Source organism: Magnolia sinica, chromosome 11, assembly GCF_029962835.1.
Source record: "Magnolia sinica isolate HGM2019 chromosome 11, MsV1, whole genome shotgun sequence".
NCBI lineage: Eukaryota > Viridiplantae > Streptophyta > Magnoliopsida > Magnoliales > Magnoliaceae > Magnolia > Magnolia sinica.
This window is the reverse complement of record NC_080583.1, coordinates 51,062,777-51,086,440: the sequence shown is the minus strand read 5'-3', so window position 1 is coordinate 51,086,440 and position 23,664 is coordinate 51,062,777. Positions and strand designations below refer to the sequence as shown.

The 23,664-nt window shown below is 41.1% G+C and overlaps 1 protein-coding gene across 1 annotated transcript; it reads right to left on the bottom strand.

Annotated features, from left to right (window-relative positions):
- Nucleotides 1–4,914: 4,914 nt before the first annotated feature.
- Nucleotides 4,915–9,870, bottom strand: LOC131219129 (microtubule-associated protein RP/EB family member 1C). The gene is made up of 7 exons (XM_058214130.1): nucleotides 9,679–9,870; nucleotides 9,439–9,594; nucleotides 9,155–9,261; nucleotides 6,879–7,098; nucleotides 6,693–6,806; nucleotides 6,277–6,598; nucleotides 4,915–5,217 (listed from the first exon to the last, which is right to left on the bottom strand). Exons 1-6 carry the CDS (start codon nucleotides 9,790–9,792, stop codon nucleotides 6,320–6,322), a joined length of 990 nt encoding a protein of 329 aa, XP_058070113.1. The 5' UTR covers nucleotides 9,793–9,870; the 3' UTR covers nucleotides 4,915–5,217; nucleotides 6,277–6,319.
- Nucleotides 9,871–23,664: the final 13,794 nt, after the last annotated feature.

The window sequence follows — 23,664 nt, the reverse complement described above, 5'->3', positions numbered from 1 at the left end:
CGGTACAAAGTAACAAATAATCACTATAAAATATATGTGTGTGTAACATGTCCAGTTGTGTCATATAGAATACTTAGTTCAAGACCATGGTCACTAAGGATTTTGATTCAACTTTGATTTATTTACACTAAGTGAAGGTTCAAGTTCATAAGACACTTTCTCCTATGCACATATTTTCCTTACATACCTTGACCTCTGTATTTTGAAAACTAGTGATGGATTTTTAGGTTTTTTCAAAATAAGAAGAAAAGAAATTTTATTTTGGGAAAAGAATGGTTGTGGCTTTGGTGATTATTGGTGTGAATGGTGATGCCTTTTGGTAAAGGAAGCATCTTTTGAATTTGAAATGGAGAGATGTCATTGTTAGAAAGACACCACCATTGATGAAAAGACATCATGGAAGAAGATGTCTTTTCATGAAAAGGGCCTTAAGCATCTCTTGTGATTCTATATAAACCCATTTTTAGGTCAATCCGAATTCATAATTCCAACTATCTCCTCTCCATCTTCTTCTTCTTCTTCTCCATTTTCGTTTTTGAAAGGTTTTGGGAAAGATACAGTTTTCAAGCGCTAAACTGCAAATAGTTTTCAGGTAGTAAATTGCAAACATTTTTCAGAAGGTAAATTGTAACAGCACAAAAGTTAGGGTTGTACGCTATAAAAGTGTGTTTGGGGTGCGGTTTTTCGATTTTGCTGGCCGAAACCCACATTTTTCCGGTCTTAGAGAAGAGGCTTATTATATCCTGGAGGCGGATTTGCTGTAACCCTCTTGTAAATTGGTTTAATCACCAGTAGGGTGCGAATATCGCCTTAAAGATAGCGACATCATAACGCACTTTACGTCTATCTTTAAGTGATTCATTTTCTATTTTTCACCTTCAATCATAACAATTCCAAAGTAATTGCACACGTGCTATTCATCCGATGGATTTACCATATACAAGACTGGTATATATACAACTGACACACGTAATCTTAAAATTTCATGAACAGTGCATGCTTACAGTGGCATGCGCATGATGACGTATTTATGTCATCGTGTCCACAATTTCCCTCTTCACTCTCTGCTCCCATAGGATACAGCTCTGTGGCCCATAATCATTTATGACATCCCATTAATCAAATGCTCCCTTCTCTGGTGATCCATGGACCTTAAAACCAAGTTGAACAATTACCTACGTGGGCCACACCGCAAATAACAGTAGTGAAAGTTGTGTTTTTTAGAATAGAAATAAATTTCAAAAATAAAAGTTATTTTTAGAAAGTAAATAAATATATTAATTATTTAAACTTTTCATAAATAGTGTGTATAGCCAGTTGGTAAGAGAAGGGGTTTTTACTTATGAAACCAGGGTTCAAATCTCCTCGAGGACGGTGAGAAGCACCGTTCGCGCCCGCGTGGCGTGGGCTGTAGGGCTGCTTAGGCGCTTTATTAGGCGCACTTAGCACTTCGCATCGTCGCAAGGAGCAAAAAGATAGTCTTTTTGGCACATGGTTCAAACTTTTTTTCAGCCATGGTACAACTGGAATTGAACGAGGGTTTATCCTGATGATTTATGACCTTTGTTGATTAAGAGTAATTGTGACATGATTGTACATGTGGCACCTATGTCATGTGTCGCTTATGTGGATTCAATTTTTCCTATTGGATAACTGCTCATGTCTGAATAGATACAGAAATAACTGTCATAGGACATATAGTCATGTCCTTTCATGAAAAGGTAATTATTTGCTGTGAATGGGTATGGATTTCTTGAAGAGGCTCTTTAGCACCTCTTCAGGAAGAAATCCATAACCTTTCAACTGATATAAATCTTAGATACTATAATCCAGAAGCATGAACTCTTAATTCTTAACATTATATCATCTTTTGTGCAATTACTCTCGATCTAATTTCTTGCTGAGTTTTTTCTGAACGTTTTAAGGCATATCGGTGTCAAAACTAGAGATCTGTTCAATACTTAAATGTGCAAATTTTCGTGTTGAAAATTGGATTGAGAGTTCATTGTATCCTGAACACAATTTGCAGATTTCCTTCATTTGCACTTGTTGGAATTTCCAGAAAAAGGGCAGCAAACCTGTCTTGAGAAATCGACTATTCAAGTCGAGCCTTGAACCCGATAGATCTGATCGTTTTCTTCTATCCTCCGTTGTGTATTGGATTTTCCAACAGAGACTGGATGCCCACGCATTAAAACCTTACTGATTGTATATAGAGCCAATGAGACGTATGTTAGACATCCAAACCATTCATTGTATGTCCCACTTAGATGAGAGGCCACACCAAATTTTAGCCTATTTCAAAGCTCAAGCGGGCCCCACCAAATGATTTTAGATATTTTAAATATGATTTTCTATGGTTTCAGATGATGTGGCACACCTGTGTTCCGGAAACGGCCGATTTTTGGCACATCACATAAACTATAGGGAAGCTATGTAAGGTCGACCTCATAGTACGATTTCCCCACACATAGAGAGAGAGGTCAAGCTCTGTGGGGCCTACCGTGATGTGTGATGGAGATCCACACCTTGCATTTGGTAGGTCCCCTTTAGGTTATGTGATGTGCTAAAAATCAGCCATATCCATCCAGAACTCAAGTGAACCACACCATCTGAAATAATGTGAAATCATGTCCAAAAAATGTAAAAGCATTTGTTGAGTTGCACCTAAGTTTTGGAGACTTAATGTGACCCCTCATCCAAGTGGGGCATACACAATGGATGGGCTGTATTTCTATACCACGTCTCAGTAGACCCCATAAACGATAATGAAGATCCACTCTCAACTGATGTTTATAGTGTGGCCCACCTTAAGTCATGGAAGGGTACATCTGATTGATGGGGGTGAATGTCCATCACATCACACCATCTGTTTTGCCAGTTTATTTTAAGTCCATTGTCCAAAAATTGAAGCAGATACCACTGCTAAAAATATCTTAGGTCCACCGTTATGTTTATTTGCTTGATAAGGTCACACAGACATGGATCAAGGAAAATAAAAAATAAAAATAAAAATAAAAAAACAAAAACAAAACAAACAGCTTGACCCAAAAACTTTGGTATCCCTGCTAAGCTTAATTTGTATCTACTTCATTTTACCAAAATAAGTTGGCAAACAGATGGACAACTGGATATATAACACATATATTGAGGTGGGCCCTGCAGCCAGGTTGCACCCACCTGGCTGGATCCCAGGACACACAGTTTGGCTAGTAACCCCAACTCTAGCCAGCTAGTGTCAAAGCTGTGGGGACCATCATGATGGATGTGTTTTATCCATGCTGCCCATCCATTTTGCAAGCTCAAAATTTCAGGTGGACAACACTACAGGAAAATGACGCAGATCAAAATTTCAGGTGGACAACACCACGGGAAAACACAAAACCTGGATGTAGTGAAAACACAAATGTCAGCTTGATCCAATATTTCTGTGGCCTCAGCGTTCAATCCCTACTGTTTACTGTGATGCAGTGCACCTAAGATTTGGATCCTCATTTTTCAGGCTCATGCCTTACAATGAGTTGAAAAAAATGAATGGACAGCTTCAATAAAAACACATACATCATGATGGACCCACAGAGCTTTGACACTTGCTAGCTAGCGTCAGGATCACCAACCAAACCGCACCCCACGTCCCACATGCACATCATGATGGGCCCCATGTCTTAGGGCTGCTGCAGGCAATCCGTGTCTGAACATGCCGGGCCAAAAATCTAAGGTAAAATCAGATGCACCCCATATGTATGCAGCTATCTTTTTCCCGTAGCCATATTTTCATGTACATATATATGGCCCACCTAGTGAAAGGCCTAGATGTCAGGTCCAGCTCCATGGCTCAGCAGTAAAAAAGTTCTGTTTTAACACTCAGATCATGAGATCAAGTGCCCATAAGATGTAGGTGTGTGTTAAAAAAAATTTAAAAAGAAAAAAGCCTTAATGTCTCATAAGTGCATAACACGTGTGAAACAAATCACTTGTTCAGTAGAGAAAGAATGGTGGTACCATCAAAATTTCAGTACAACCCCAACAAGGGTGATTGTGGTTTAAAAGTCAATCTTGACACACTGTATCTATCGTTCACCACCAATACAGGGTCGGCAATGCATATATCTATTTCAGATGATACTTTTTAACCTTAATGACGGCAAATATGTAACAAAAAAAAAAAAAAACAGCTTGCACATTGGATTAAGGGAGGAAATATCAAGCTTTCTAAACAATACAAACCTCACACAACACAATCCCAATTCCCCACTTTTCTATGTCGACTTGGAATATTTATGTAGCTGCACAAAATCAGGTGTAGAAGCAGAGGGAGGGAGGCACCCTTTTCCCAATGTTATAAAATTATAAATTGCTAGAAAGGGGGACAATAATGGCAGTCTAAAGCGAATAGACAGCAGGAGTGAGCACTTGAGTACAAGTTTTCCTGTAACTAACATGTATGATCAGTCAAAACAGCCAAACACTACTCAAACATTACAATTATCCCCCCAACCATTTTATTTTAAAAAGAAAAAAATAATAAACCAACCAGAAAATAGGATACAGTGCCCTGCAAGGACAACATTTTCATGGACGAGATCATAACCATTCATTAGGTATTTGCAATAGGTGTCATCTCTCATGGCGTACATGGACAAAAGATCAAGACCATTTATTGGGTATTTGCAGTAGGCGTATGTGCCATGGGCCCAAATATCACAATGTTGGAAGAATTCTAAATGTTTACTTGGCAGCATGCAATGCAAACACTGAAAGATGAAAATCAGCAGCACCACAAGCCAGTCAGATGCATGAGAAAGAAGATTACCAAAGATGGTAAGCACAATGCATAAGAGATCAATCATCATCACATAAGACTCTTTAACTGTAAAAATCTAACAGAAAACAAGCTTTCCAACATTTATAAAAAAAAAAAAAAAAAATAGAATAAACAACTTTGGGCACTCCATAGTACATGTTCGTAAGAGAAAATTCAGTATGAAGCTCAAACATTGAGCAACTAGGTTGTTCTACATTGAATCCTAAGCATCTACATTCCAACAAACAACAAGGGAAGGATATGCAGTTACACTTGAACCTGTGTCGTATTCAAATGTTTCTATGCTACTAAAATTATGTCAGACCATCCTGACAGATCTTCCTCACATGCCTGACCCACCATAATATCAAAAGCAGCAGGACTCAGTAAAATCCAGCAGCCCTCAGAGATACCTGAAATGAAGAGTAGATCAATTTACCATCAGGTGAGACTGCGGATGTTGAATTATATGGCATGCCAATTAAAAGAAACAGGGCTTTTCCATTCGACCCAGCAACGGTACAGTAACCTAAGATGTTGATCTGGTGGGCCCCATCGTGGGGTGGGTCTTTCCATCAGATGATCCTAGCAATCCATTGTCATAGCCAATGGATCCCATTTATTGGAGACCTGATCAAACGGTTGGTATCATTTGATGGGGGAGATCAATGTTATTAAATGCGAGCGCATATACACGTGCATATCGCATATGCGATCATGTATGCTAAATGTGCAAGGATATGCGATCGCATATCCGCCAACTGTTGGCACTTTTTTTTTTTGCCAAAAATATCGAACTTTAGTGAGTAGTGTAACTTGTAACTGTTGTGTAACGAAATTGTTGAATGTAACTTAGTGTTAGTGTAACTAAGTTGTAACTTCTTGTGGTATAACTTAGTGTTAGTGTAACTAAGTTGTAACTTGTAAGTAGTGTCAGTGTTATAGTGTATAAAATAAATAATAAACATTAAGATGTAACTTCAAAATTGTATTTGTACAATAAATAGCTTATTGATTGTTTAGTTACTTAACTATATTGCTGAGTGTTGAATTTAATGTATTTCATTCATTTTTGTAACAAGTCACAAACTAATTTTATTTATGTAAAATTACTACATTCATTATATATTAAATTAGGGAAGTTTCTCTTTAGGTCTTATATTTTTCTACATTTTTTTTCAATTTTTCCCCTTATTTTTTCATTTTTTTAAAAAAAATCAAAAATTAAAATTAAAATTATACAACCGCAATTGCATAGGCATATGTGATTGCAGAGAACCACATATCACATATGCGGTCTGACAACGTTGAGGGAGATTCTCCCATTCACCAAGGGGCCCACCATATGAATGAGATAGACCACCAAAAAGAGAGCCTTATATCAAAGCATTACGTTCCAAGTTCCCAAGTCCTCTACTTCATCACATCAATAAGAAACACATAAATGATGAGAAGGGATGCAGTCCTCGAACCTGATGAAACCAAACCCTCCTTGTCATCCTCGATGACGGAAGATCAGTAAGTAGTTAGAGGTGATCCATTGTGATGAACATCCGAGACATCTGAGAGCCTTTGTCTTGGCGACAACGTAGAATTGGCAGCCATATCAAACTCAAGAGTTGACATGTTCTTTCTCTTCTGTGTTTCAAGCTTCGGTTTGTCATCAACTATATCAGATATAGGACTTATTCGCTGTTCTTGCTTTTGGTGCTTTGAGACCATTGCCTGGGCTTCTGCCACCACAGAGGGATTGTCGTCTGTGGCATACAATATCCTCTGTATTGCAACAACTATCTGTAATGTACGATAACAATTAGGAAGCAATATTTTAGTAAATGCAGTTCAAATTCATCCAAATAAATAAGGAGAGAAGAGGTGCACTCCTTACGGGCAACTGCTCTATATCAGGTGATTGGCACAAGATTTCAATATCCCTCAGCTTTGCGAAGTAGAAGTCCCTCTCCTTCTCAAGGCTATCCACAGATAGCTTCAGCTCAGTGATCTGCATTCAATTCAAATTAGAATTTAGTTCTTCATCTCGAAAGTTTCATATGAACACATGAATTTGAATTACCTGCTCGTCATAGGCATGTCCTCCACTAGAAGCAGGTCTTGCGTTCTTAACTGACGGATTTGCAGGATTGGCAGTGTTAATTTCATTCTTTCGTGGATTGTTTGATGAATGGGCTTTTGCTGCAGCATTTGAGGACTTGGTTGAAGCTTGCACAGGTGCAGTTCTCTTGCTTGTCTCTTTTCCTCCTTTGCAAGTCTCTCTTCTTTCCAAGGGATTGTAACTGGATTAAACAAATACACAGCCATGTACAATACTGAAAGGGCTTTCTTTTACCGTAGACTTGTATTCATAGATAAACACTATGGGTGTGCTTGGATGAATAGAACTGAAATTTTAACCATGGCAAACTGGAAACAATCGAAATTGCAATTTCCTTTCAAGTTTAAGGCCACTTCCTCATCATGAGTACAAGGAAACACTAGCTTTTTAGATTGAATATTCAAAACTCGATTCAATTGCGCATCCAAATATAACCTAAAGGTGGGCAAAAACATAACCAAGAAACATGAAATAAATTCAAGGACAGCGTGAATGTTACAATCCCAAGGGCTTAACATAACCTAGTTTGACGCATTCCATCAGTACCAGGGCTTTTGGCGTATTGGTTAAGTTCTTAACAAAGGGCAACATGGACCAGAGCAAAAGGCCCCACAGCATGAAAAAGAGGTTAGAGTGAATGCTGCCATAGGATGGGCTGCCGTGGATATCGGCTGTGGAGCGTGGTGAATGTTACGATCCCAAGGGTTTAATATAACCTAGTTTGATGTGTTCCATCAGTCCTGGGGCTTTTGGCATATTGGTTAGGTTCTTAACAATAAATAAAAGGATAAAACATCAGGAAAATTTGATTTAGTTATTTTCAAAATATGAGAATTTGGCAAAATCATGCAAGGTGAAGGAAATAGAAAACAAATTTTATATCCAGGCACTTTGGCTATAAAAAACAGCAGCCTTGAAATACAAACAAAGTTTGTTCTCTTGACCAAGGTTCGTCAGAATGCCAAGTAATTAAAAAATAAAATTAATAAATAATCTGTCTTTTTACAATTCTGAAATTCAATACGGTGTCATTTGGATGTGACTATGTGAGTAAAGTCTCACTTATGGAAAGACTTTCCGGAATTTTAGAACTTTCTGGCATTTGGATGTGAAAACTACATTCATGTAGAGATTTTACAGGTATGAGGACATGCCACAAAAAGAGCCCGAAAGTCTTTCCTCCTTATGCATATTGTTTGACGAGAGAGAAAATACCAGTGATCAGATAAAAGTACTATTAGTGAACTGTCAATAGAACCCCACCTTTCCTGCCAATGTATCACACGTGTAGGACATCCAAACGGTGCAAAAGGCAGGACACACCATGAAGATCACCTAAGGAGAAAACCAGGAGGCCCACACTGTCGAAATCAATGGACAACCTATGGTATGCTCGGCACAAAGGTACAAACCACCCAACAAGAACTGCAGCCTGATTTTCACAGTAGGTGAGACTTCAAGATGGGGTTGTATGTGAAAGTTCTCAAATATAATATGAGAACTGATCACCTACATGCACCTTTACCAGTAGTTCAGGTACAGGGCTTTTTCAGCCACAAGATGCAATAGCAGGGGAGATAGTTCCTATATAAGATACGGTTATTTTGTATGGTTTGGATGCACCTGGTGCTGTTGCAAACCAAGATAAGTGGCACAAGTTGTAAAAATTATTAGCCCAGTGAAGCAAGAGATCTGAGTATTTTACAAAAAAGTAATCAGAATATCAGGATTTCACAAAGATGGCGAATTTGAAATTTGAAACCTGACTTGAAACTGCCAAAAAAAAAAAAATCAGAATATCAGTTGAATCAATGTAGGTTTTATCTTCCCGTCTTTCAAACATACTATTTGCTGTTTGAGGTCCATCTAATGGAGAAATGATCTGAAATCACAATGTGTGCGAGATCCAGATGTTTCATTAAGGACCAGTGCACATGTCAAGCAATCCACGTGTTCGAAAAAGAAAGGACAATTAAAAATTGACCAACCGCCTATATTCAACATAAGTATGTGGCCCATCTGATGAGCAGATCAACAAACTTTTGTTTAAGAAAAGATACCCAGCAGGGCCCACCTGATGAATGGCCTGGATCTCATACCTATGATCTATGTTTACATATGTGGAGCAAACCCAGATAAGAAATTGGGTTTTGTGTATCTCATTCTCACCATTTCAGGCATGAAAAGAAAAAAGAAAAAAGCCAAAAAAACAATCAAGAAAGAAAGAGGAAAATCACGTGTTCAAAAGGCTGCCATTGACAGAATCACAATATCTCTTCATCCACTGCATAAACTCCAGATTATCAAGAGGCCTTCCTTTCACCAGCTTGTTCACCTCAATATGCTATAACACCGAACAAAAAAAGAAAGGAAAAGAAAGGAAATAGAATGTGAGAGAAGCCAATAAAATTGAAATCCAAGAAATGGAAAGACTACCGCAAAATCAACAACCTACAATGAAAACCCAATTTCCCAAATGGGCATAGAGACGGAGATGATGAAGAAGAAGAAGAGAATAGACCTTTGTAATCTTGAGTTTATTGAAGACGTCTTGAAGGACTTTGTAATTCTGGATCATCTCATACTCATTTTTGGCATCGAAGTTGACCTTATGCATCGGTACAATCCCAGGATGGACAGCATCCATTAGCTGGCACTGAATCGCTCCTGAAGCAGCCTGAATCATTCAACCCATCAAAACAAATCTCTTATTTCTTGGAAACTAACGAAAGAAGGGAGGGGTGTGATCGGAAATGCATACTTCTTCAACTTTGGAGAGATTGAGGTGGAGAGTGGAGTTGATCCATGCAAGGATCTCCGTTCTGCCTACAAAGTATGCCGAATCCATCATTCCAATGTTCGTTGCTCCTGCCATTCTTCTTTTCTTTTCCTTCACGAATCAAAGGAAGAAATGGCGTTGAGAGAGAGAGAGAGAGAGAGAGAGAGAGAGAGGAGAAAATGGGTTGGATTTTGAAATTTAAATGCTAGGCGAGCGGGATGCCTTGCATTTTATTGCACGGAGAGACTTCCCCGTGCGTTTGCCATCGTTTATTAATTGGGTATAATCAATAAAGTTAGGTGGCAAACTTCTCTGCCAATCTAGACCGTTCAAATCATGTCTGAAAGAACTCCGCTAGAGTACCTCACGCCTAGGGACCTAACGGTAACCAAGTGCCATGTGGGTGGAACTTTCGTGAGGTCCACCCGTCCATCAAGTGCACTGCTTCATATTCACCATTAGTTTGTGTGGGGCCCACCATGATGTTTACATGCCATCCAATCCATTCATCTGGTGTGTCTCATCGAGATGAAAGGATTACACAGAGATCCCATAATTCAAAAACTCTGGTCAGCCATACTACAAGAAATTTAGTAGTTTTTGTATCATTTTAAGCCTGGTGATTGTTGAATCAGCCTTAATTTTGTGATCAAAGCCAAAGAAAGAGGTGGTCTACATGATATACGGGTTGGATTTTATGCGACTTGAATGATTTCACCACTTTAGAGAAAATTACCCTATTAGGCACGGGTTTTACCATCCAAAATATTACATGAGATGGCCTTGCTTAACTGCACTTTTACTCTTAGTGTGGTTGGCTTATAAATTTATTATGTGATTCAAAGTAAATGAGGCATTATTATTATTTTAAAGTGTCTATTTTAAAAAAAAAAAAATTTACGATTCATAAATTGAGAGCCAAATACACTTATAAAAATAATGGGTAAAAGAAATTATAACCACTACATTTTTACATTGTAAAATTATATTGTGATGCCTGAAAAAATACAAACAATAATGATAAACTCATCATTATAGCCAAATATAAGTGATGTCACAGTGCATATCATTACTCATTTCTAGCCATTTATTGTTATACTTATAAAACTAAACACCCCCTCATGGAATACAAACCTTATATCATTTTCTTTCTGACCATCATTTTTGTAGCCTCCAATTTGATGGTGGTCTTTGTTAGTGCACTTATTTGTATACATATTTGTTAATCATGTAAGTCATGTCTTTGAGTTGATTGAGCCCTTAAAAGTTAAAGACCTAAGACATAAGAACAAGAAGCATCAATGACTGAATATAAGATAAATCATGAGGTGCCTTGGTGATCATAACCTTAAATCCAAAACAACATAACTTTTAGATAATCCTGACCTTAATAGGTATACCTTCAATTGATCATCCTTTAGCCTTAGTAGCTCCATTTAACCATGCTTAAATAAGCTAAAGAGTTCCCAAGTTGCTAGAAACCAAACTGCACAAACCAGCACTCTCAATCGATCAACGGTCAAGCTCGATCGATCGAACATGGCCATAATTGTCCAACGAGTTCTCTAACCAAATTTGACAAAGTTTGATCAATTAATAGCCCTCGGTCGATCGATCGAGAATGTCATTTTTTTTCACATTTTATAATTGTTGCAAATTGTTTTCTATATAAAGGACATTTGGGCATTGGACATTTGGATGGATTTTTTATGCAATTAGAGCTTAGGTGATTCTCCACTTATATCTCTCATCCTAAGGGCATGTTTGGTAAATCTGAAATCCGAAGTCTGAATCTAAAATCTGAATTTAAAGTTTGAATCTGAAGTCAAAAAACTAATAATAAATCTAAATAATTTGTTTGTTAACTAACGTCTGAAATGTTTGAAATATATTAATTTGACACATTTACCCATATGAAACAATCATGATTGAATCCCTACCTTTAAAACTTCATAGATTCCACGGGAATGTTTATTTGCCATCCAACTTATTGATATGCTAGGTGTGGCCCACCATGATGTTAGTGAGAAATCCACCCATCCATCCATTTTGCGAGCTCATTTTAGGACACATGACCAATTATGAGGTGGATCCAAAACTCAAGTAGACCACATGAGAGGGAATATTGGAGAAAGAAATGTCTACTATTGAAACCTTCACTGGCTCTACCTTGATGATTATATGTCATCCAAATCGTTTATAAGGTCATGAACATTGGGATGAAATGAAAAAATAAAATACTTGGGTTGATACAAAACTTTCAAGAACATACTAATGTTTCAATGGTGGTCATTGAATCTCAACTATTTCCTCCCATGTGGCCCACTTGTGTTTTAGATCCACTTCATTTTTCGTATCATGGTCTAAAATGAGCTCGCAAAACATATAAATGGGGTGAATTTTGCAAAAACATCATCGTGGACCCCACAGTCAAGGGTCCCACCCACCTCGGTGGATCCCGGGTTGCTCCTAATCCGCTCACCCAGATTCGAACGCGGAGTTCCTGCCAGAGACTTTAGTAGGAAGTTCTGGCGCTGGAAACCTAAGTGGGGCCCAACATGATTTTTGTTAGAAATCCACCCCATCCATCTGTTTTATGAATCATTTTAGCATATGGGGCCAACAATTAGCCAGATCCAATGCTCAAATGGGCTGAAAACATGACAATGGAATGTCCATTGTTGAAATATCTTGGGGCTACAGAAGTTTTAAATAGGGCTAATATTTGTGGTTTCAGTTCATATCCGTAGGAATGACATTATGAATGGTATTGATGGCATCTAAGCATCACTGTCGACCCTAGAGAGGTTTTAACATTGATGGCATGTAAACATCACGCCGATTCAAATGAACCGAATCGAATGGGTCAATTCAAATGGGCTGAATCAATGGACCGAGTCAAATGGGCCGAATCAGTGGGCCGAGTCAAATGGGCCGATCTAAATGGGTCGAATCGAATGGGTCGATTCAAATGAGCCGAGTCAAATGGGACGAATCAAATGGGCCAGTTCCAAAACCATTCATTCATGGATAGAAATCATTATAGAGCTTATATATATATATATATATATATATGAATCATATCCAAAGGATCAACTAGACCATACCACAAATAATAGTGGTGGTAAAGATTTCCACCGTTAAATTCTCGTGGGCCCACCATAGGGTTTATTCCCATTCAATCTATTCATAAAATCACAAAGACCTGGATTTAGAGGAAAAACAAATATCTTATTAGTTTAAAACTTCTGTAATCCCAAAAGGGATTTCAATAGTGGGCGTTTAATCCACTGTTTTATGTAGTATGGTCCATCTGATAACTGGATCTCTCTTATTTTTAGTCTCAAGCCTTGAGACAAGCTAGCCAAATGGGTGTACGGCTGGATGCAACACATCCATCAGTGGTGGGCCTCTATTGCCACCGTCCAGATAGACAGACAGATGGATAAAACGCATACATCTATGGTGGGTCCCACTGGACGCGTGTGGCAAAAACCCACGTACCACGGTGGCCCCACGATACAAAACACGCATCGTGGTGGGGCCATATCCTGCATGCCAGACCCACCATATTGTCTATTTAATATAAAATATTATATTATATAATAATATATATCATATATAATATAATAATACAGCAAGGTGGTTTCCCACGTCGGACCACCATCCCTTATATACATAATATGTATATTATATTATATAATATATAATACTTCAAAGGATAACGTCTAGTCCATCCAGATCCAGGCCTGGACGGACGGCCTGGATGTAAACACATATACCAAGGTGGCTAGTCCAAGCTCCTGCGCGTCCCATCTAAGAATGGATGGACGGTTGATAAGATCATACGTCTGGTGGGTCCCACGTGGGGCCCACCGTAACGTTTATTTTCATCCAATCTTTTGATAAGGTCACAGAGACCTGAATAAAGGGGAAAAACAAATTTCATATGGATTCACGACTCCTGTGACCCAAAAAGAGTATCAATGGCAGACGTTCAATCTTGTGCTGTTAGTGGTGTGGTTCACCTGAGTACCATGAACGCGTAGATTTTTGGGGTATTCCCATACCAAAAGAGGACCCATCAATTGCATGTTGTGGATGCTCCACATGCATCAAGGTGGGGCCTGAGGTGGGGCCCACTGTCCCACCTAGGTCCAGCAGATCCTGCTGCAGCGTCCTCGGGACTCTGGACGTCAGCAGCTAGGGGGGCGTCCAACCCCTTAGTAAGTATTTATAAAATTTTTTGTTTTATGATGGTTTTTCACAGGTAGGGCCCACATCAGTAGAATCCACCCCACCCATTGGATCATATGGCTTAAGATAGTCTAAATGAGCCCAATATTCGATGTATTTTGATGCATAGAAACATTAGAGTGGGTCCTAACGGATTTTAACGGTAAAAACTACTATTTTCTATGATATGGCCCGCCAGATAATCGGATTGGTCTCATATTTCGGCTCAACGCTTAAAATGAGCTGGGGAATGAGATGGACAATGAGGATTAGACCTATACCTCAAGGTGGGGCCTGCATGAGCAGCCCACCCAAAAACCTTATATATATATATATATATTTCTTGTTGCTGCTAGTACATCCACGGTATGTTCACATGTCTCAACGTCCAGCGTCTAGGGACGCTGGACGTGAACGTTTTTATCAAGGTGGGTCCCATGTGTGGGGACCACGGTTGGTGGGTCCCGCGTGGACGTGGTCCACTTGATCAATCTGATATTAATGTTTTTCTCATCCTCATTTAGGTAAGGCCCACATGGTTTGAATGGTTGGATAAGACATACATCAAGGTGGGGTACATCTGGGTGGGCCACACGGCCACATCATCACACCAAAATAATGAAAGAGAGAGAGAGAGAGAGAGAGAAGCACCCACTTCAAGATCTTGAACTCCTCTTTCCTCCAATAAGTCTAAGAGCTCCAAGGAGGTTGATTTAATGGTCGAGATGGGGTTTGGTGGGCTTGATTAGTAGGGAGAATGGGTGGGAGATGGCTGAATTTTGGGTGGCTTGGACGTCCCAAGCTTGCAACAATGGAGGAAAAGTGAAGAAGAAAGAGGGAGGGAGAGAGAGATAAGAGAGAGAAGTTATGGCTTGTCATAATGATATAAGGCTATCATAAATGCCTAGGTAAGGGGAGGTGTTGACTTAAGAGGAGGAGCCATTATTACTTATATAAGGACACCTAGTGAATGGTGTCATAGGGATAGGTAGGTCCGACAATGTGCGGTCCACAGCCATTGTAATGCGCGGGCCACAACTTCTGATCTAAGCGTCGCTTTGATGCACGAGACGCGGCATTGGAACCGCGGCGACGACTCGGTCATGACGATACAAGTTTCGAGTCGAGCCAACTTAGATATACTGGACACGACTCAAGATCACGTGCAAATGCCGATAACAGATCGCGGGTCGCCGAAATTCGACCGAAAGGACCGCGGGAGCCTATGGGACGATACGGTCTTGGATACGAGCCTGACAGTAGATGTTACATATAAATCAGGTGGGCCCAGAAAAGTATCACACGTTAAAAGTTGGGTTGTTTACTACGTAAACAAGAAAATTTGGGCAATATTGGATTTTTTTTTAAAAAAAATTGTGGAGCACGTTCTGGATTCACCATTAAGTTAGACATCGTTCACCGAAATTTTTTTACATAAACTGATGGAGAGCTTTCCTTATTTGGCGTTAACAAACACCGCTAAACATCAAGTGCTTTCCGCGTTTCGTATTAAGTGAAGAATTTTATCATTAATAAACAGGCCCTAAGCCTTTAAACCTATGAGATTCAAGTCATTTTCTTAAGATTTACCACTCTAATGAGGATTCTAACCTACATTATGAAGATGCATTTAATCTCCACCATTTTCTACAGATTAAACACTAAACATATCAGTATATCCCTGGCTAAATCCTCTAGAACACCCATCTAGGTGAATCTCTACTAGGAATCAACTAAAACCTTTAGTTATAGGAAATTTAGTCATCATCTCATTTTCCTTGGTCACCTCATTGGTACATCGCATGCAAGGTATTTGATCGTGGAGGTGAACTATCTCCTTAAAAGATTGTGAGAGCAATTGAGAAGCTAATTCAAGTATGGGAGAGCATTGAAGAACCATCTTAAGCAAGGTACTACAAAACGTCTTAATCCGATAAGTAAGGTTGTTATTTTTTATAGTCAATTTCACACTCTTTCCTTGTATAGGATTAAGTATAGAGTTTGTGAATCAAATTCAAATAGGTTCTTGTGTAGGATTTAGGCTTTTGTGTAAGGCCGAATTCACCGCACATAGGTGTGTGCATGTTAGTCTCCATGAGAAGCCTGAGTGTTAATTGCCTTATTAGTTTGAATTGGTAAATTATTTAATTAGACAATAATTTTTAAGTGGTCTTATTCACCCTATTCTAAGCTCCACCAAGCTTTCACATGTCGTGGCAGACAATCCATGCAATTTTAGCCTTATTGACCTTGCACAACCTATGAAAAGAAATACTTTAATGATTGATTCAATTTTTCCAACGAACTAGATTTACCCAGATGCATGCACTACAAACCATGAGAATGCGGATTTGGTGGATCAAGAGAACCGTCGAGGATCGAGGTCGATGGATTCGTGACTATGGCGCCCACCATGATTTTTTTGTTTTGTTTTATATCCACATTACCTGTGAGACCCATATCCTAAACCGTACCGTTCCGTAGGCTTCCATGGTCCTCTCAGTCAAATTCTGGTGACCCGCGACGCATAGATAGGGCTGTTCACGAGTCAAGCTAGCTCGAAAAGCTCGCTCGACTCGGCTTAAGTCAGCTCGGATTAGCTCGGCTTGAATGATCGATTCAAACCAAGCCAAGCTAATTATTTGAAGCTCGAGTTGAGTTCAAGCCAAGTTCGACCAGGGGGCATTTCAACTCGACTCGAACTCGAACTCGACTCGACTCAAAGATCGAACTCCAGCTCGACTCGGCTCGATTAATAAAAATATTAAATATTATATATATATATATAAGTTTTAAGTTTAAACTTAAAAATAAAAAAATAAAAAACAAACCCTAGAGTTTCTACCTGACCGCATGCACCCCCTTCCCTTTCCCTTTCTTCTCTTTCTCTGCCCACTGCCAGCCGCACGCCCACCCGGACCACCACCACCAGTTTTCATTTCAGCTCCACAATAATATGATTTCAATCTCTTGAGATTTACTTCTTAGGCGAGAAACCCAAGAAATCCGAGATGGGTTCTTCTCAGATTTGTTAGAGCTTCAAGGAAATCCAATGATCTGATTGGCTAGAGCTCATTACTTGGATTTCTGATCTGTGTTATGCTCTATTTCTTTTCTAGTACTTGGATTTTTGCTGGTGGAAGAAGATCAAGAACAGATCGGTTCTTATAGGTTTCCTCATCCGATTCGAAGCTTTGTTTGGTTTTTTCATCGGGTTTTGTTTTGATTCTCTTAAGATTTTTAAATTTTTCATCAATGGAGGAGGATCAAGAACAGAATCCATTACTCACTCACCCAACAAGCTCGAGGTAAACTCGACTCGACTCGAACCACTAGCTCAACTCGAACTCAACTCGACAACTTTGGCAAACAAGCCAAGCTTCAATGTTTAGCTCGAGGCCGAGCTCGAGCTCGAGCTCGAACTCGAGTACATCATGGACAAGCCAAGCCAAGCTTAGCCCACCTCGACTCAACTCGGCTCGATGCCCACCTCTACGCGTAGATAGCAGTTGCATGCGAGCCTGAGTCATATCCCTTATTCCAGAGTCAAATCAACCCGAGACTTGTACCTTTGCGAACGCGCCGTCGTTGCGATTCCGATGCCGCGTCTCGTGCGCCGAGGTGATACCCGAGCCAGGAGATGTGGGCCCGCGTTTAGTTTGAGAAAAATGCCGCGCATTTACAAACCCAAGAGAACATGTCCCATCAATCAATCACACCACATCCCATCATGTCAAGTATAAGAGCAACCCTAAATTTAATTCTCTCTCTTACAACCCATACCTAGTCAAGTACACCCATCACTCACTCCATCCATCACTCACCATCCCTCTCTCTCCTTACATCACCTCTCTTTCTCATCTCTATCCCATTTTCCTCCCAAGCAATCGTCCAAGCTCCATGAGAGAGCTTTGTGTGGCCCACTTCTTATCTCCCATCTCCACCATCTAAGCTTCATCTCAACCCTTAAACCTTATACCTTTGGAGCTAAAGATGAGGAGAAGTCCGAGAAGATCAAAGGTGGGTGATTTTTGTGTGATTTTGATGATTAGAGGGCCCACATATGGTGGGACTCATCTTGATGTATGCATTGTTTAAAGTGGGACCCATAGTGGCGGGGTCCATCCACTACTCACGTCTCTCTCTCTCTCCCTTTTAATGTGTGGCCCACCTTGATTCATGTATTTTTATCCACGCTGTGTGGGGTGGCCCACGTGTGGACCCCACCTTGATGTGTGGTGTCCGCACCGTCCCTGGGACTAGATGAGGGACACACCAGATTTATGTATTTTATTCACCATCCAGTTGGGACGGAGGGACCCACCCGACTGTGTGTGATGTGAACAGGCCCACCATCCAGTGAATAGGCCCACCATGATGTGTACGATCCACACCGTCCGTGGGACGCTACTGGACACCGTCCAGTAGCTGCAGGACTGCCCATCCTGATGTTGGGTTTTATTCACATCATCCATCTATTTCTTCCAGCCCTCCATCTGCAACGGTGCAGATCAACACCTCCCTGATGTATGTGTTTCATCATACCGTCCATCTATTTGGACGTGGACCCTACCATAGCAGCGTGTGGGGCCTACCTTGTATCGATGTGTGTATCCTCACTGTCCAGGGATTGGACGGTGGGAAGTGGATTACCTGGGCTACCGCACCCCAGCTATTAGCTGCTGTATTGACAAGCAGCAAGTTCTGTGTGTCCGATCATGAGGTATGTATTATACCATACCGTCCATCCTTTTTTTTAACAGCAGACGTATGAGGCCCACCCCACACGTGTTGCACGTGTGGGATGGGACCCACCTTAATGATGTGTAAACCCACACCGTCTGTTTGTTTTACCAGCGTGGAACCCACCTTGATCGTGTGTATTTCATCCCAACCATCCATCTTTTAGGACGGTGGGCCAGCAGCTTCAGCTGCTGTATCACATCAGCAGCCCTGTAGGTCCAACATGATGTATTTGTCATCTAAACCGTCCATCCAGTTGGTGAACTCGTCTTAAGGCTTGAGGAGAAATGAGGCAGATCTATCACGTGGACCACATTTTAATGTATTTATTGTATGCACATCATCCAATAGATCTGGATGGTGGGCCACACCTGGATGTATTTTTTATATCCACATCGTCCAGGGGGTGGGGCCCACCCTGGTATATGTGTTTTACCCTGAATGTCCATCTGTTTTGCCAGCATGGGACCCACCTCGGATGTATGTGTTCTATACAAGTCGTCCACCTGTTTTGTCAGCATGGGACCACCATGATGTATTTATTTTATCCACACCATCCAGATTGTGCTGGACGGTGCTGGACAATGTTTGGACAATGCTGATTTACATGGACAGTGTTTGGATGGCTCCACCACGATGTATCTTGTACCCACGTTGCCCATTTGCTGGGGCCCATTTGTTATGTATGCGGGGCCCACCTGTTATGTATATTAGGCCCATGTGATGGGGCCAACCTTGGTGTACGTATTCTATATTCACACCGTCCACCTTTGGACGATTCCACGTGGGGCCTACCATTAATGCATGTATTGTATATCTATATTGTTCATTTGTGCGGCCCACCATGATGTGTGTGTTGCATGCACACAGTTCATCCACTTTTTCTAGGCCCATTGGTGCGGCCCATTGATGCAGTCCACTTGGCGTATATGAGGCTCATTGGTACGGCCCATTGAGCGGCCCACCGTGATATATGTTAGGCCCATGTCATGCGGCCCATTGTGATGTGTATTAGGCCCATGTCATGTGGCCCATTGTGATATATGTTAGGCCCATGTCATATGGCCCATTATGATGTGTATTAAGCCCATGTCATGCGGCCCATTGTGATGTGTATTAGGCTCATGTCATGTGGCCCATTGTGATATATGTTAGGCCCATGTCATATGGCCCATTATGATGTGTATTAAGCCCATGTCATGCGGCCCATTGTGATGTGTATTAGGCTCATGTCATGTGGCCCATTGTGATGTGTATTATGTAAGGCCTGTATCCTAGTCCGTACCATTTCGTAGACTCCCGCAATTATTTCTGTCGAATTCTAACAACCCTCACCTATAATCGACATTTGCGCATGACCCTAAGTTGTATCACGTAGATTTGAGTCAGCTTAATCCAAGACTTATACCATTGCGACCGCGCCGTCACTGCGGTTCCAACACCGCATCTTACACACCGATTCGATACCCTGGCCAGGAGATGTGGGCCCGCGTTTATCTCAAAGAAACATCGTGCATTTGCGAACCCAAGAAAATCTCTACAACCCATCCCACCAACCCATCAATCAATCAATCAAAGTACACAACCCATACTTTCTTTCTCCCCAAGACAAACAACCTACCCTAAGTCAACTCTTAAGTTAAGTACATCTATCACTCACATCCATCACTCACACCAATCAACTCTCTCTTACAACTACCCTTTCTCTCTCTCTTTCTCTTCACATTCTCCAAGCAACCAAAGAGGTGCACGTCCAAGCACTTCCAAGGAGAGAAAAGTGTGTTGTGTGTAGCCCACTTCCTATCCCAAGATCCATCATCCTAGCCCTTCAATTCTCATCATCTTCCATCAAAGTGAGACACAAGGACTTTGGCGTTCCATTGGACCAAGAAGATAGAACGGTGGGTGTTTTATAGGCTTAGATTTCATGCTTTGATGATGTGCCAAGTGGGGCTTACTGATTGATGGTATGGATCTCACTTTGGACCCTAGATATGACCGATGGCCCACCATGATTCACATGATCATTCCATGATGGGGCCATTCTCCATGGACCCCATCATGATATTTACTTTTCTAGTTTGAAAGGGGTCATTTAGACCTTCCATTTTGATGGAGAAGGAATCTCTACCATTGATTTTGATTTGGTGGGCCCACATGTATTGGGACCCACTTGATGTATGATTGAAATGCATGGAAAGGGAGGGCTCATAGTGGCGGAGCCCTCCATCACACGTGTCTCTCTCTCTCTCTCTCTCTCTCTCTCTCTCTCTCTCTCTCCCTCCTTCCCATATTTTGTGGCCCACTTGACGAGTGTATGTGACGTCCAGACCGTCCATCCAATGAACTCCATGGCTGTCCAAACATGGGGACCAACCCACCTTGCTACCCTTTTGTTTGGAGGGTCTAGATTATGGGGAAATACAAATATTTGGTGGACCCCAACATGGCTAGATGGGCCAGCCCAGAACCCACTGGACGTCTGCTGTCTAGACCATCTGGCAGAGTCTGGACGTTGCTATGTAAAAACAAAAATATTAGCTTGATTCAAAATTTTTGGTGGGCTGCTCATGCAGGCCCCCACCTTGATGTATGGATCTAATCCACGCTGTCCACCCTATTTCCCAACTCATTTTAGGCGTTGAGCCGAAAATTGAAGCTAATCCGATTATCTGGCGGGTCACATCATAGAAAACAGCGATTCTTACCATTAAAATCCGTTAGGGCCCACTTTGATGTTTTTACACACCAAAACATGCCGAATATTGGGCTTGTTTGGTCTTTCATGAGGCATAGAATCCAATGGATGGAGTGGATCCTCTTGATGTAGGCCTCACCTAGGAAAAACCGCAAAAATTTTTTTAAAAAAATATAAGGCAGCAGGCGCTACTGCTGCTGCGATCCAGTGGATGCTATAGCAGCGTCCTACTATGCTGTCGTGGAAATGGCAAGGACCATGGGTCCCAGCTGTAGGCCCCACCGTGATGTATGTGCATCCGTCCATCCATCCTTCCATCCGTTCGTGTGCCACCTGCCTTATATATGCATGTATGGGTCTTATCCACACCGTCCAGACCTTGGATGGTGGGACCCACCATGATGCATGTGTTGTATCTACAATGTCCAACCATTTTGAAAGATAATTTTAAGGCTTGAGATCAAAATAATAATAATAATAATAATAAGACAGATCTAGTATCACGTAGACCACACTGCAGAAACAGTGGGATTGAACATCTACCATTGAAACCCTTTGGATTCCAGAAGTTTTGAACCAGTATGATATTTGCTTTTCTTCTCAATTCAGGTCCTTGTGACCTTACGAACTGACTGGATGGAAAATAAATGCTATGATGGGCCCATTGTGATTTTAACAGTGGAAAATCATTATCTCCACCATTATGTGTGGTATGGTCCAGATGATCTCTTGATATGATTCATATTTTTGCATAATACTCTAAAAAAAAGATTTCTCATAATAGATGAATGGTGTAATCGGTGTGGCTCACATGATGCAGCCCATTTGATGTATTTGAGGCCCTGGGTTGAGGCCTAATGGGATGTATATAAGGTCCATTGCAATGTGTGATTCCACCATGGTTTATGTAATGATGTTTATGGCGGGCCATGCCTTGGGAGCAATGATGGTTTGACGCCCACATTATAAGAACAATGATGGTTAAATGTCTGCATTGTAACTCTCCTTAGGGCCCATTGATAGGCCCATACTTGTGGTGTGTGGGCCGTCTAGGCCCATCTTCGTTGTGAGGATAGTTCATCACCATATAACATGCTTAGTATAATTCCATGACTCATGCCATACGCATCATATATATGCTCGATATGAGTAGTGACTGATCATAGCATATGCCATTGGGTAGATTATTTATGAGACTCACTGATAGGAGTTACCCATATGAGCGCGTGGTACGCGTAGGATTACTGCATGGCTGGAGAGTGTGACTCATGCATCTCGCATATGTGTTACATGATCATTGTACGCCCTAGCGACATCAGGGTCGTGGCTTCCATAGTTACATCGTGGATGACCGAATTGGATACCGAAAATATTGGCTCTAGCACTATGGGCACATAGGATGTCCTTGGGTGAAAATTCCATAACTTTTTTGGTACCAGGAGATGTCCAACGTATAGACCGAGTGGGTACACGAGCGCACGAGTGCCAAATATTAGTAGGCCACGTCTCCCACTGTATCAAGGTCAGTTGGAAGGGGGTGTGGCCTTATCCGCCTGAGTGAGGGGTTGTAAGCTAGGCTGAGTTTGACCAGCTTGCAAATGGGTCTGCTATCAATGAGCCGGGTAGGTATTAGCAGACTACAGCTTAGGTGGATAGTGTGGTCTCTTCCACTCGTTGGGCTGTGCGGCTAGGGAGGCGGCAGTCAGTGTGGAGTGTACTAGACCCCGGTGATATCCCAGAGAGGAACTGTACTGATATATGTACTTGATGAAAACTGGCATGCTTGCATTACATCTCACATATGACATTCGACTATGTAGGCCTCGCATCGCATGGCCTTGGTATGGCCGATAGCATTTATGCCTTGCATCGCATAGCCTTGGTACGACTCATAATATTCATGGACTTACCAGCATTTTTTCACATTACTCTGATACTGCATAATTGGCACTTGCCTTGCGCACACACTTACACCACCCTCTAAGCTTTTGTAAGCTTATGCATGACCGTTGCGTGCAGGAGTGACATCAGATCACAACAGCGTTGAGGCAGGAGCGCGCATCAGATTATTTTGGAGTTTTTTAATCACCTTGTATTTTTCTTTCTGCATTGTACTTAAAGTTGTTGATATAGTGGATATGTGGTGATGTTATTTTGTGACTTGGTTATGCTTGTGGTTATGCTCCATTACAAAAAAAATCACATTGAAAATCCTTCTTGTAGGATCCCAGGATCGGAATCTGGCATATGAGTGTCGGGAGTCGAGAATAAGGCACTATAGAGGCTGTCGG

What these genes read in the sequence shown, in the direction of transcription:
- LOC131219129 (XM_058214130.1), bottom strand. Translation starts at nt 9,792, where the DNA reads ATGGCAGGAGCAACGAACATTGGAATGATGGATTCGGCATACTTTGTA. An exon ending in ATCTCTCCAAAGTTGAAGAA is followed by an intron (nt 9,595 to 9,678) that starts GTATGCATTTCC and finishes TGAATGATTCAG; the next exon opens with GCTGCTTCAGGAGCGATTCA. An exon ending in ATAAACTCAAGATTACAAAG is followed by an intron (nt 9,262 to 9,438) that starts GTCTATTCTCTT and finishes TCGGTGTTATAG; the next exon opens with CATATTGAGGTGAACAAGCT.